The sequence below is a fragment of the Zingiber officinale genome, chromosome 3B, assembly GCF_018446385.1.
Source record: "Zingiber officinale cultivar Zhangliang chromosome 3B, Zo_v1.1, whole genome shotgun sequence".
NCBI classification, from domain to species: domain Eukaryota; kingdom Viridiplantae; phylum Streptophyta; class Magnoliopsida; order Zingiberales; family Zingiberaceae; genus Zingiber; species Zingiber officinale.
The window spans coordinates 11,319,096-11,333,614 of NC_055991.1; the positions used below are offsets into that span (position 1 = coordinate 11,319,096).

Consider the following 14,519-nt stretch of genomic DNA (forward strand, 5'->3'; position numbering starts at 1 on the left):
GTATGCAGCCGAGTGAACCACTTTCAATAGGATTCAGCTTCTCACTCCTTGAGTATGGCTCCCAGTATCAATCCGACCGACCCAAGAACCAGTTAGACCTCTAGGACTCAACTCCACATCATTCATGAGCATGACTCCCAGCATCAACCTGATTGGATCTAGAGCTGGTTAGACCTCTAGTACTCAACTCCTCATCACTTATGAGCATGACTCTCAGCATAAACCCGACCGTACCTAGAGCCGGTTGGACCTCCAGTACTCAACTCCTCATTACTCATGAACACGACTCCCAGCATCACCTCGATTGACCCCATAGCTAGTCAGGCCTCTAGAGTTCAGCTTCTCATCACTTATGAGTATAGTCTCTGGCATCAACCCGACCGACCCCATAGTTGGTTGGACATCTAGAGTTCAACTCCTCATCACTTATGAGCACAGTCTCTAGCATCAACTCGATCGACCCCAGAGTCGGTCAAACTTCCAGAATTCAGGTCCTTACTCCTTATGGGCAGGACTCCCAACATTAACTCGACCGCCCTCAGAGCCGGTTGGACCTCTAGGATACATCATTGTCAGAGAATCATAATCAACTATCAGAGAATAACTGCTATGCATCAGAGAATATTCTACTATTCTGACATATACCAGCAATAGAACCTTCTTCTGCCTATGGGGGGCTACCATACAACCTCCATTATTCGACATATTCTAACACTCGACATTCCTTGACGTCTCATTATTGTGAAGGTTACGAGAGGCGTTATAAAAGAAGGTCGTCTTCTTCGTTGGCCAAGTGTGCTCACTCTCGCGCTCACACACATAAGCTACTTTTCATTTCTACCATACTAGCTCACAGTTTTTCCTTCATCGCTTGTCCAACTTGAGCATTGGAGTACCTGAGCCAGGGACCCTTTCCTCGGCCCAGTTACTAACGTTTTATTTCTCCTAATTTTCTCCTTGATACACAGGAAGGCGCATGACAGCGAATACGTTTCCTCAGAGTCATCTCACAGTCAACCTCGAAACTGCATCGTCCATCTTGTCATTTCCTCTATTTACAGACATGATCAAATACTACGTGTGTGTATATATATATATATATTAAAAAATTAATATTTAGAGTGAACTAGAATATATTAGTAATATGATTTAAAATTAGGTATTTTTTTATTTTATTTTATACATTTGCATCGAGTCAATAGGGACTCGAATAATACAAATGTAACTAGTTAACTCAATGACATTGAGTTGTAGAATTAAGTATGACTTTTTCTAATTAATAATCTTTTCCGTTTATAGATCTGGCAGAAGGGCTCTAGTCGACGGCAATTTGGTCGCTCAATTCTATTGTTTCGAAGATGTAACCATTCCCGTCGGATCTTCATACGGTCTCTCATCCGACGCACTCATCGTAAAAGTATTCCAGGCTCCGCACCTCGGTCCAGGCTCGCCTACAGATCCGAGGAAAGCTTTCCGTATCTATCGTCTCATTGCGAGGCGGGCGGAGGTAGGAATGGAGAAGGGGAAAGGCGTTGCACGGCGATGGGCGGTGGAATTCGCCGACAACTCTTCATATTCCTTGCCTTCTGACATCCCAGATCCCCTCGGTTTCACCCGATCTTCTTCTGATCCCGTACTGCCCTCTGTTAGCTCTCCTTCTTCGATCTGTTTACCTACGTCACTTGGTCTGTTACAGTGGCTTGTTTTGGATGTTGGTTCTTGTCTCAGGATGATGCAAATGCCAGCCGGCAGAAGAAGGACGCTGAAGCGGCTTGGAAGGCGCAGGTTCTAATATTTAGGGTTTTGATTGTCCTTGTGCTCGATTGCAGTTTATTTAAGTTCCGGTTGAAAATTTTCAAAAATTGAGGAAATTGTTTTTGGGATGTTTTCATATAACTGATAGGAAAAAAAGTATATTTGTGCAATGCATATGAAGTTTGCGTTCTGTCAATTTTCAACAAATCGAGTTTGAAAATCCTATGAGCGCTATGTAATGAAATGGTATACATACGCAACAAACAAAAGCTTTTAGTGTTAGTGAGAGGTATGGTGGTTAAAATGAGTTTAACACAAATCGGATATGTAGCATACAATCCAAATACTAAATTTAATCTATCATCTGAAGAGTATAGATTTTTTCGTACATATCTGCATTAATCATAACATAATCTGTCATATCTATTTGCATTAATTAAACTACCTTAGGTAAATACCAGTAACCTTGACACCTTCAGAAGGGAGCAACACTTTCAATATTTAGTGATCATCATCCATGATACCTGGGCCTTGGTGGTTAAAACATTATAACATTTTTCAGTTTCAAAAATTGGAATCTAACGTTGACCAAATTTGTAACTGATTTATATCAAACCAGAATGGAGACTGGCATGGAAAGATATATAATGCCCTTGTTTCACATTCATATAAATGCTTACTATTTTTTTTTCTCGTTATACTTTTTGCCTATATAATTCTTATACAAAAGACTTGAACTGAGTTGTTTGATTTTGGCTTTAAACTATCAATTCATGTGGGTATGCCAAACTAAATTGTGGGCACATGAATTTTGTTTGGGTTATTTACTATAGGTTCGTTGTTTGATGGATTGCTTTATTTGTCTGCGAGTGAAGCATAAATTTATGGATGTTTTTGTAGGTTAATATCATAACAAGATTTCAGATATGCAGAAATTAAGATTTAACTAAAATACAGTTGCTCCTTTATATAAAAAATTGTGAAGGTTAATGAAACCTTTTATTCTAAAATTGTAGTATCTGTGCTCGTGCATATTATAGACTCAACTTTGTCATGTTTCTGATAATTGACACTTCATTACCCTCTTTCCCATGTCCGATATTGACACTCTAACAACGTTACTCCACACCTAATATCCATGTTTCCAAATTAGCACCTTCTGAGGACTACTTTTTGTGGCACAGATCAAGTGGTTCAGATCATGGTAAAGGCTTTCTAATGACTTAATTTTATAGTCCCCATAACTTTGTACACGGCACCCGAGATGGATTTGGTTTGGGAAGGTCCACAAGGAAGATTAACAAACCCACAAGTCATACTCGCCCCCTAGTAGTGCTTTTTTTACTAGTTTAACGAAATATAATTATGGACGCAATGAAAAGATTCTGTATGCTTGTTCAAATAATAATAATAATAATAGACTTAGCCACGATTAATAAATATAAAAAAAAGAGCAACTCTTAAAGAAAATACAAACGAACATGATTTTTTTGTGTTTGGGGCTACATCACTTTGGATTGCTTGAGCAAAATGGTTGTTGTAGCATGTACACTCAGGATTAAGCTGACTTTTACATGCAACTTTTTGTTTTCAATTATTATTAATCTATGTTTATAGTTGATATGGAATAAACCTATTCCCTTCAAAGGAAGGAAATTGCTAAGGGGCAAAAGGTAGTGAAAAAAAATCAAATAATTGCAAAATATTTTCCATCCGGCTAATTTCTTGGAGGAAAGAAAAGACTGAGGGAAACTTAAATCTTATTTTTTTTTTAATTTAAAACATAGAAAAAAAACATTAATGAAAAGCAGATTTGAAAAGGAAAAGTAATTTTGAACTTTTTTATGTATGAATTTGAGTTTCATTGCTCTTGGAAGTGAGGTTTCCTTACAAATTGGATAGAAACAATAAAGAGGAAAGCTTGTGAAAATTATTTCCTTTATATTTTCCTTCTATCCTTTATTTTTCCCAAAGGAGATAGAGGGAAAGTGTGACAAGAAAATTCTCTATGCATCCTTATTTCTTTCTCAGTTTGCTTCCCTAATACAACTAGGTATGTTTATTTGTATTGCACCTATGAACAACACATTTTCGTTCCGTCTATTTACATTCTTGATGGGGAAGGTGACATTACAATCATTGTGCTTTTTATTTTACTTTGACTACTGCATTCTGAAGTAATTGATAATGCAAATGCTTTGTGATTAATTGTTAATCATCATCCTTAGGATAGTACTTGTCTATCTTCTTGAATTTATAGGTTGCAATAATTATTTTTGTTGCCATTAAGTATTGCACTTAGTGACATGTCTAGTTTCATTTTTCTTGTTTTACTCGATTTCCTTAACTGCTTAGCATCATCATTAGACTGTGTTTTTCTTTTCCTGTCATGCATCTTTTTAATTTGTGCCATATGTTCCCCTTTTTCTTATGAAGAAAGCTTGGGAAGTGGCTCAAGCCCCTTTCAAGAACTTGTTAATGATGGGGTTTATGATGTGGATGGCTGGAAGTACAGTTCATTTATTCAGTATTGGTATCACCTTCTCGGCCCTTTGGCAACCAATAAGTGCTCTTCAAGGAGTTGGAAAAGGTTTGTAATAATTAGTAGTGTTATTTTTTATTTAATAATATGCAAATCTTTTGCTTTTATGCAGCATTTATTTATTTATCACTCCATGCATTGTGGTTTTTCTTACATTGGCTATATCATTTTTTTAATCTTTCAGCCATATACATGTATGCTAACTCTTTTCTACACATTCAATTTAGTTACTATTGAGATCTACTAAACTTAATAACTACAATATTGATAACAAGATATGTATCTCAATTTTGGCACCAACTTGGATCATACCTCGAAGAATAGTGTATTGTTGCCAATTTCTACCAATACATGTTATATAGGTCAATGACAATCCAACATTATCAACCTAGGTTTTCTTGCATCGTTTGCAATTTACACATTGTTATTATCTCTCGTCTCTTTAATCAAGCATATTCTCCATCTCTCTTAAAAAAAATTCTTAAAAACAACTTAGCCCTCTATAACAACTTGATTAGCTCAAAATCAGCTTGCAGCCATTCAGTTCCAGCACACCAAGTTCACGGGCACTAGCTGATTTGTTAATCATCTCGCGGTCAAATTTTGAAAACTATGTTTTTTTTTTTTTTGGTTTTTAGCTTTAATACAAGTGTAAGTTCAGATTATAGCTCTAAAAATGTTAGAAAATTTGAATTTATGAGGTATGCTGATTTGTACTCGCACCTTGGAATTTGACATTGTTCGCAATCTCTGCTTGCGGTCAAAATTTGAGACAAATAAACTTTTCTAGGTTCTTGACACAAGTCATAATATGTGTTTGGGACTACAAAAATATTGTAAATCTTGGATTTATAAGGTGCAAGTTGAGTTACAAATCACTTTGTGCCCTAGTTTGCACACTAGAGATAATGAACTTTGTTAGGATTTAATAGGGCAAGGATATTTCGGCAGTGTATCTCTAGGGGCACTCCAGAAATGCAACAAATTGTGAAGAGCAAAATGACTTTTTCTCTTACAAATATTTTCTATTAATCCGTCTTTCCGGTATCCTTATATATATTCAAACTCCCAACCTTTAGCTGGAAACTCTCTGGATCTAGATTGGTTACCACTAGACAAAGCAACTGTTGGTTACACACATTTAAACCAGTTTTTTAAACTTCTTTCCTTTTATATGCTGCAAGTCTACAATTTCCAATTCTTGGTAGTTTGCATTTACTTTCTCAGATGTGGTGTTATTTCTCTTGCCGTTTTTGTAAACCTAGGCTCCCAATGGTTAACACTCAATTCTCCCACATTTTTTATATGAATGCTGTTTTTCTATCTTCAGTTTTCGAACCTTACAAGGATCCAAGGGTGGATACTCTTGCACCCAAATTGCTCTTTATTGCCCTTAACTTGGCTGCGATGGCATTGGGTGTCTGGAAAGTAAAAATCTGACTATCTAAACTATGTAGTTTGTGCAAGTTGTTACAAGTTACCTTCAAAAAGTTATCTGACTCTTTGACAGCTGAACTCATTGGGTCTTCTCCCTACACACGCATCGGACTGGGTTTCTTCACTACCTACTGCTCCAGTATGTTGCAAGTTCATGCAATCCCCCTGCATCATTTCATTGATATATTATCTCTACTGAAATTGTGCTGGATAAATGATTCAGAAGCATCTTCAAAACAAAAATCCAGTTTATCTTTTTGCTGATCATTTGTGTGACTATTCTTCAGGAAGTTGAATATTCTAGCGGGGGACTTCCTTTCCACTAATGCGCTTCTTCATCCTTGGCTTTGTTTGACGCTAACATGGATTCTCATGGCGTAGCGGAAATTTTTCTGTCAGTCCCAGATTTTTTATTCAGTCATGTGAAATGTGATGAACTTCATATATTGCCCTGTTTGAGGGCTTAAAGACTTATTGAACATTGTATTAGAGCTTGGTTACCAAGTGTTTTAGATTTTTGGCTTAAACTTCATTGAGTCTAGAAATTTCTGTTAACAATGTGATTTTTCGTTGATTGTCTACATTTTTATGTTTGCCACATAGATACAATGTGTTTCTTGATGGGGTCATGCAAGAGCAGTTGCATTCTATTTATCATGCAGTCTGTTCTATGATTTTGGTGTTAGAACCATTAATGTCATATAATTTCCATATGCTCTTGAAAATATAATTTAGATTCTCATTACGTATGTTAGCTGTGACCATCGTATGATGCAAAAAATTATGGCTGGTACTAAGGAATAGGTCAGAAAATAGAGTGGTCTGTTCTTATTTAGAGTTATTCCTTTGTTTGGTTTGACATTCCACCCGATATTCTGGATTGAGTCACTACCCAATACCTGATTTCAGAACCGAGAACTTGCACTCTTTTTCATTTGTGGCTCGATCTCAGCCTGGACAATTCGCGTTCCTATTCGTCCATCCACTGATCAAAAATTAAAATCTAGCAGCACCCTATACTCGTGTTGATATTCTCTTTTGCCACTCTTCCTCTAACCATTGATCTGTTTTGTAACTCTTATCGTGTGAGAGCAGAGCCATAGTAGAGGGACGAGACCGCTGAGGAGATGTTGCTTTAGGTGGCGAATGATATATTGAACACGACAAGGACATGACATCAAAGGAGTTGGGATGATAGGAAAGGACGTGGCAAGGGTAAGATGATGTTCAAAAAAAAAAAAAAAAAAAAATTCGTTATCTTAGCGGTCTCTCTACAGGGCCGTCTCAACTATTCTTGAGGCCCTAGGCTGAAAAAAAAATTAAGATCTTAATATTTTTTTTTAAAAAAATAAATATTAAAAATATTATTAGAGACATTTAGTTATATTAGTAAAATTTAAAAGGACAATTTTATACATTGTCAATGATTATTTATGCAATCGAAAGGAGTAATCAACTAGGTCATGTAGCAATAACTTTATTTTATGGCAAAACCAACTTTTTTATTAGTAAACTTTTAAAAAAAAATTATGTTAACTAATTTGACAAAATGTAATAAATTATTATAATATTATTATTATACATTTTAATTGTTATTTTTTAAAAAAATTATCAATTAATTTTAACTTCGATGAAAGTATGTCTTAACACAATGATAAAAATTATTAGTGTGTGATCTAGATGTAATAGGTTCGAGTAATAGTCTAATAGATATAGACACTGCGTACTATAGACCCTTCCTTAGGATCTCACATTGGCAGGCTAAATCAAGTTGTCTTTTATCAATTTTAACTTTGATAAATCATCAATTAAATTTATTAGTTAAAAATATTTAGCTAGTAAATATAGACGGCAAATTATTAAAAAAAAATGTGCATAATAACACGTCGAAAAGTAAGGACACAATAATAATGATAAATAAATAATAATAAAGGAGCAGAAAGAAAGAAAGAAAAATAAAATTTAGAAAGAAATAATAATACAATATTAAATATGTTTTTGAAATATTTTCAAAAGTATTTTAATAAAAAATATTAATTAAGTATAACTAATAAGTATTTTTAATTTATTAACCAAAATTAATTTTAATTATTAAATAAAATTTTTATCAATAAAAAATTAAAAATTACGAGTCAAATTTTAATTAAAAAATAAAAAAATTTACCAACTAAATTTAACTTTAATATTAAAAAATTAAAATTATCAATCAAATTTAATGCGAGTAAAAAAAATAAAAATGATCAAATTTAACTTTAATCTATAAAAAAATAAAAATTTATTGAGCAAATATAATTTAGCTAGTAAAAAAATTAAAATTATCAATAAAAATAAATCTTGACTAAAATTTATTTAGCCATAATTTTAAATATATATATATATATATATATATATATATATATATAGTATATGTAATACAGGAAAAACTCTAGACATCAGAGTCAAATGTCTGATAAATATCCATGGCCATGAATTCACACTACATGCTTTTTTAGATAGTGGAGCTACTAATTCCACCATAGATGAAAATACACTTCTTTCTGTCTTACCAAAAACTTTTATAAAAACAGCATCACAATCATTACTAAGTACACAATTTGATGGCCAACGGTTAGCTTGCACGCAATTTGTTACTAACACTCATCTAAGGTTTTATGACAACTGTGGTAAATATGGCACACCACTCTCACTTCCTAAGCTATAGATTAAACCACTATTACATCCTAATATTCATTTAATCCTAGGTTTAAATTTTCTAGTAGCATCAGATAGAGCTTGTCTTCTAACTAAGGATTATACTCTTTTCTTTTCCTCACCCATAATATCCCCAATAGTATCAGACTATCCGTCTATTGTCCATCCCTTAACTACAAAATCCCACATAGAACTCCTACCTTCAGACAACACATCTTGTCAATGTTCTCCTAAAAATGCCTAAAAACAACCCAGTAAGAAGACACAACCGGATAACCAGACCTGTGCCCTAGCTTTTTCTGACTACCAAGACTCGGAAAACTAGCCTCACTTGGCTGGTCAAGCCCTATAATTGATGACACCTGTATCCCACATGATCTTATACTCCCACAACAGTTACTTCAATTAATAAACACACATAAACCTGATTTAGACTCTCTCATTTCTAGATTAGAAAAATTAGAAATAATTGGAGAAAATCCTACTAAATATTGGGACAGAGATAAAGTATACTGCAAGCTATCAATCATTAATCCAGACCTTACAATTAAGACCCAAGACTTAAAATATACAAATTGGGAAACTAAAGAATGTAAAATGCATATTAACCAACTCTTAACTTTAGGAGTCATTCAAAGGTCTACATCTAGGCACCGAAGTCCAGCTTTTATAATTAATAAAGGATCAGAACAAAAACGTGGCCAATCTAGAATGATATTTAATTACAAGAGACTAAATGATAATTGTCAAGAAGACGGTTATAAAATCCCAGACAAAGACCAACTCTTAAATAAAATTTAAAACTCAAAATGGTACTCAAAATTTGACATGAAATCAGGATTTTTGCAAGTTAAAATGCATCCTAAGTCCATTGAATGGACAGTCTTTTCCTGTCCCGAAGGACATTTTGAGTGGCTTGTTATGTCTTTTGGCCTCAAAGTCGCTCCTCAAATATTCCAAAGGAAAATGGATGACATTTTTCGAGATTTTTCTCTCTTCACTTGTGTGTATATAGATGATATTTTAGTTTTCTCTAAGACTAAACAAGAACATTATGCTCATCTTCATATTATATTTAACTTATCTGAGAAACATGGTCTGATTATTTCTCAAAAGAAAATGACAATAGCTACTACTCATATTGATTTCTTAGGAGCAGAAATATGACAGGGACAAATAGCCCTTCAACCTCATATCTCTGCTAAAATCCTTGCTTTTCCAGATAAGATGGAAGACACTAAAACTCTAAGAGCCTTTTTAGGACTCCTAAATTATGCTAGACCTTATTTAAAAAATATAGGAAAAATCAGCGGCCCCTTATACAACAAAACCTCCTTAACAGGACAAAAACACTTTAATCAACAAGATATAGCACTTGTAAAACGAATTAAAGAATTAGTAAAAACAATTCCCATGTTAACACTCCCACTTGATGCTGACTACTTAGTCATCGAAACAGATGGATGTGAAACAGAATGGGGAGGAATTTTATTTAGAAAAACATCCAAGTATGACCCAAAACTACAGAAACCTTGTGCAGATATGCCTCTGGAAAATTTCAAGAAAAAGGACATCTTACCTCGTTAGATTTTGAAATATTAGCAGTTATTTATTGTCTAGAAGCCTTCTGATTATTCATTTGTAATAAGCAAGAAATCACCATCCGAATCGACTGCGAAGCTATAGTCAAGTATAGTCAATAAACTAAAGGATTAAGAAAAGGATTAAGTACTAAGAGATGGCTAAAATTCACATATACTATTATTAATAAAGGTTTACGTATTCACTGGGAACATATAAAAGGAATTAACAATTCTTTAGCTGATACTTTATCTCGTTTACTCCACTAACAATTTTTGTTTAGGCAATGGATCGGCCAAGGAAAGTACACACCTCGTTTGCTACTAAAATATTAATATTTGGAACACAAGAACTACAACAATTTACACAGCATGAAGATCAGTTCGCTCTTTATTCAGAGACAAACTAGATCACATTCAACACTGTTTGATAGATAGCATTTGGCACATTCCTACCATCCCTGGTAGCTCAGGACACAAGATAGCAGTCATAAATGCTTTGACAAACTACTTTCTAACAACCATACAAAAGCCAGCAGGCAAGAAATTCTCTTGTTATGTAGTCTTTTTTGTTGGAGCAATCACAATGGTCCGCGGGACCATGTGTTTTGGTGTTTGGGCAAAGGGTTTAAGTTAGGATTACCCTCGTTATTTGATATGTGTACTTGAGTTGTGCAGGACTACAGGTGACACATGTGACTCAGGTTGACGGCTTCGGGTCCGGTGAAGGATGGAGCATCCGAGGGACCGTGGACAAGGCAGCAAGGACAAGGGCCGAGGGAAGCGACTTCGAGGCATATGTGAAGGATGGCATTGGGACGAGCCGCAGGCTTGGATGTATCCGAGGGACGAGAGCCAAAGGAAGTAGGCTTGAAGGCAAGAGGTCAAGGTTGCGAAAAAAGAGTCAAATGAGTCGTGAGGGTCCGAGTGCGAGTGAAATGTACTCGGGATGGGAAACCCTAAGTTTAGGGTTGTACCAGTCGACTGGTACTGGGACCAGTCGACTGGTGGTGAGCACAGAAGCTCTATGTGCCCAAAACGGCTGGGACCAGTCGATTGATAGATAGCCGTTGAGAGAGACGTTGGGTTGGCACCAGTCGATTGGTAACGGGCAAATCAGCAAGGCTGATTTCCCCAAGCTCTATAAGAAGGAGCTTGGGATGGCCGGTCAACCTGACGAAATTAGACTTGGTTAAAGCCTAATTAGTAGTCACAAGAGTTCTCAAGTGCTTGTGTAATCCAAGAGGTCTTGGTGAGTTTGTGGTGAGGTTTCTCCACCCACAAGGAGCAACTTGAGATAGCCGGAGTTTGCCGGGGGCTAATCCACCGACGGATAGGGATCGTCCACCTCAAGGACAAGCCGTGGAGTAGGAGCCCTAATCTCCGAACCACGTTAAACGAACGTGTTAGCGATTTGCTTGCTCTTTCTTGTAGTGTTTAGCTTTCTACTTGTTTGTATTAGTTTGTATTTTCGTTGCGCACTAACAAGTGTAGGGTGAAAGCGAGTATTTGGGGGCGTCGTCTATCCAACCCCCCTTCAAGCCGGCCGCAAGATCCTCCAACAATTTCTGGGCCACAAGCTGGGATATATGCTACTTGGGGAGGAAACAAATATGGCCATACAAGGCTTAGAACATCCTTTCTTCAAAGGGTATTATTCACTTGAAGAAGCTTTTACTGCTGTCAGAACTCAACTTGGTGCTAATTTCTTTATTAGCACTTTATTAAAAACAACAACTATGGTGCCAACTACCTCACAATCAGAAGAACCTCCTACATATGCACAAATTACTGAAGGAACTCATGGGTCTCCTTCCTCTTCCACAACATTAGAAGAAAAGAAACCACAACGGGCCAACTATCTAACACTGACCCAGTTAAAAGAACAAGCTGCTACAACTTTTGCTCAAAGAACATCTGCAGCCCATATATTGGGCCTGCCCAACACCATACCCGAGGATATCAACTCCTACGTTCGGAACCTAGCAGAACAATCTACACTACAGACATTTTTTGAATTATGTGAAGCACTAAAGGCCTTCCACAAAAATCCCCCTCCTGGGATAACTATTACCTATGAAGCAGAATTTGGCCCAAAACTTAAATGTCAGAAAATTGGGCCAACCTGTGAAGACTCTGCTAAATACGGATGTCCATGCCAAGTGCTATATTCCTTCCGAAAAGCCAACTTAGACTATGAAAGGTATAAAGCAATTTCATACAATAAAAGACTTATTACTCCTTTTCTTCTGATGGACTATGGACTACTATACAAAGTTTGGGTATATGATCCAGATTCTGTTAAAGACTTTCTTAAAAAGCTTGGTACTATTATTTCTCTGGCTCTCGAATAAGAGGAAACGTTTGTTGTATGTGCTTTTGACAGTTCTTCACCGGAATGACTTAACCTTAATATTGAACCAGCCAAACATCTGGTTAAGCTGGATATCAATGAAGTCGGGGGTATCCAAACAGAACTTGAAGATTACCCATCTGACCCCGATCTACATTGGGAAGCTCTCCCTACTATTAAAGATCAATTAAAGCATTGGAGAGCATCAGTACAAGGAACTAATTGGGCTTGGGATCGCTTGACAGATCCAGACAATTACGTCCTAATAGGAGAAACTTACACTGAGAAGATCTATTGGCCAAAAGATATGGGAACTAGATTCCTCTCTTTCTCCTTCAAAACACAGCATACGACATTGCTTCAACATTATAAAAGAAAAACTGAAAGATACTGTCAGAAGAGACTAGCCAGCTCTGTCCTCTCTGCTAGAGCATATAGAGCCGCACTCCACAGAAGTATGCAGCCAGACTTAGCTGGAAGTTCACAAACTCCCTCTCTGGATCTTACCAGTGACAATAACCTCGACAACTTAATGGAGACTTAATAACATCATCCATGACGTCCTCTCCCATAAACACAACACTACAGTAACATCTACCAAAAACGTCATGCATGACGTTTTTTTTCTGCCACCTAGCCACTATGTCCACTCACCTAAAACGAAGCCATCTACCCTTCTTTTGCCAGGCCCCCTTTTCATTTCTTAGAGCTTTGCACTTGTCCTTCACCAAGCCTTCTCTTTCCAGGCCCCTCTCTTTCTCTGCTTTCCTTCTCCTCCAAGAAAAGTTCTCTCCTCCTCCTATAAAAGGACCCAAAAACTCTCTTGCTGAAGCATCCACTTCCCCCACTGCACTCACTACTGTCCATACTCTTCCGCTGTTCTTCAAGTTTGCGCAAGTGTGCTTGTAAGTTCTCTCCCTTTGACCTAAAACTAAAATTTTCTCCCTTAATATCAAATATCAAAATATATTTATTTATTTTTTCTTTCATATCACTTCTCTCTCCTTGTTCTCTCTCATCATATTTTCTCTCTCATCATTTTATCACATACTTTCTCTCTCCTTAATATCTCCTATCATACTCTCTTTCCTCTTTCTCTCTCAGTATACTTTCTCTCTCCTCAATCTCTTCCATCACACTCTCTTCTTTTTTTTCCATCATACTTTCTCTCTCCTCAATCTCTCCCATCACACTTTTTTTTTTCTCATCACACTTTCGCTCTCATCACACTTTTTCTCTCCTCAATCTATCTTGTCACATTTTTTTTTTTTTTTCCTCAACACACTTTCTCTTTTATCATACTTTCTCCTTCATCATACTTTCTCTCTCCTCAATCTCTCCCATCACACTCACTGTTTTCTTTTTTTTTTAATCACACTTTCTCTCTCATCATACTTTATCTTTCCTCAATCTCTCTCATCACACTTTCTCTCCTCTTTTTTCATTATATTTTATCTCTCTTCATCCTCTCCCATCATACTTTCTCTCACATCATATTTTCTCTCTCATTTTCTCTCATCATGCTCTCTCATATCACACTCTCTTTTCTCATTTTCTCTCATCACACTCTCTCTCTTCATTCTCTCTTATCATACTTTCTCTCTCATCATTCTCTTTCATCATATTTTTCTCTCATATTCATCTTTCTCTCACATCTAATTTTTTCTCTTATTTTCCTTTAAGGGTAAAAAAGGAAATTTTGATTTATTCTAATAGAAAATATGCAAGTAACCAAACATTGCTTTTAAGAGTGATATCCATGCTCATACCCATTCTCATTCCACAATACAATGATTCCCATTCCGATTCCTATTCTTAGGAAAGAACTAAACGCCCCCTTAATTTGATGGACCCCAATATAATAGGGGCCCTAGGCATAGGCCTTAATGGCCTATGCCTTGAGCCGGCCCTGCCCCCTAGTGCCGGTCCCATAGATATGGAGGGAGGTTCATGCATGCCATAGGCGCATGGCGGGGTAAACCCCAGATCGTTAGTTCCTGAGAATCAACCCCTGACCATTATACCAGAGATATCATGTGTTTACCGTCTGCGCTACGTCTTGGGGGCAAGATGATGTTCCAAAGGTTGTGGAGATGGTTGAGATAAGTAAGATGGAGGCGAGCTGTGAGTTTTGTCATTGTATTCGGAATTAATAACTTTC

At 36.4% G+C, this 14,519-nt stretch overlaps 1 protein-coding gene across 1 annotated transcript; it reads left to right on the forward strand.

Annotated features, from left to right (window-relative positions):
• The first annotated feature begins 1,323 nt into the window (after nucleotides 1-1,323).
• On the forward strand, nucleotides 1,324-6,363 carry LOC122055900 (ER membrane protein complex subunit 4-like). The gene is made up of 6 exons (XM_042617581.1): nucleotides 1,324-1,633; nucleotides 1,729-1,785; nucleotides 4,192-4,345; nucleotides 5,628-5,725; nucleotides 5,808-5,873; nucleotides 6,022-6,363. Exons 1-6 carry the CDS (start codon nucleotides 1,514-1,516, stop codon nucleotides 6,058-6,060), a joined length of 534 nt encoding a protein of 177 aa, XP_042473515.1. The 5' UTR covers nucleotides 1,324-1,513; the 3' UTR covers nucleotides 6,061-6,363.
• The last annotated feature ends 8,156 nt before the right edge of the window (nucleotides 6,364-14,519 follow it).

Excerpts from the sequence above, each read along its gene's own strand:
- LOC122055900 (XM_042617581.1), top strand. The coding sequence starts at position 1,514 with ATGGAGAAGGGGAAAGGCGTTGCACGGCGATGGGCGGTGGAATTCGCC. Across the intron at positions 1,634-1,728 it reads CCCGATCTTCTTCTGATCCC|GATGATGCAAATGCCAGCCG; the intron begins GTACTGCCCTCT and ends TTCTTGTCTCAG. Across the intron at positions 5,874-6,021 it reads CTTCACTACCTACTGCTCCA|GAAGTTGAATATTCTAGCGG; the intron begins GTATGTTGCAAG and ends ACTATTCTTCAG.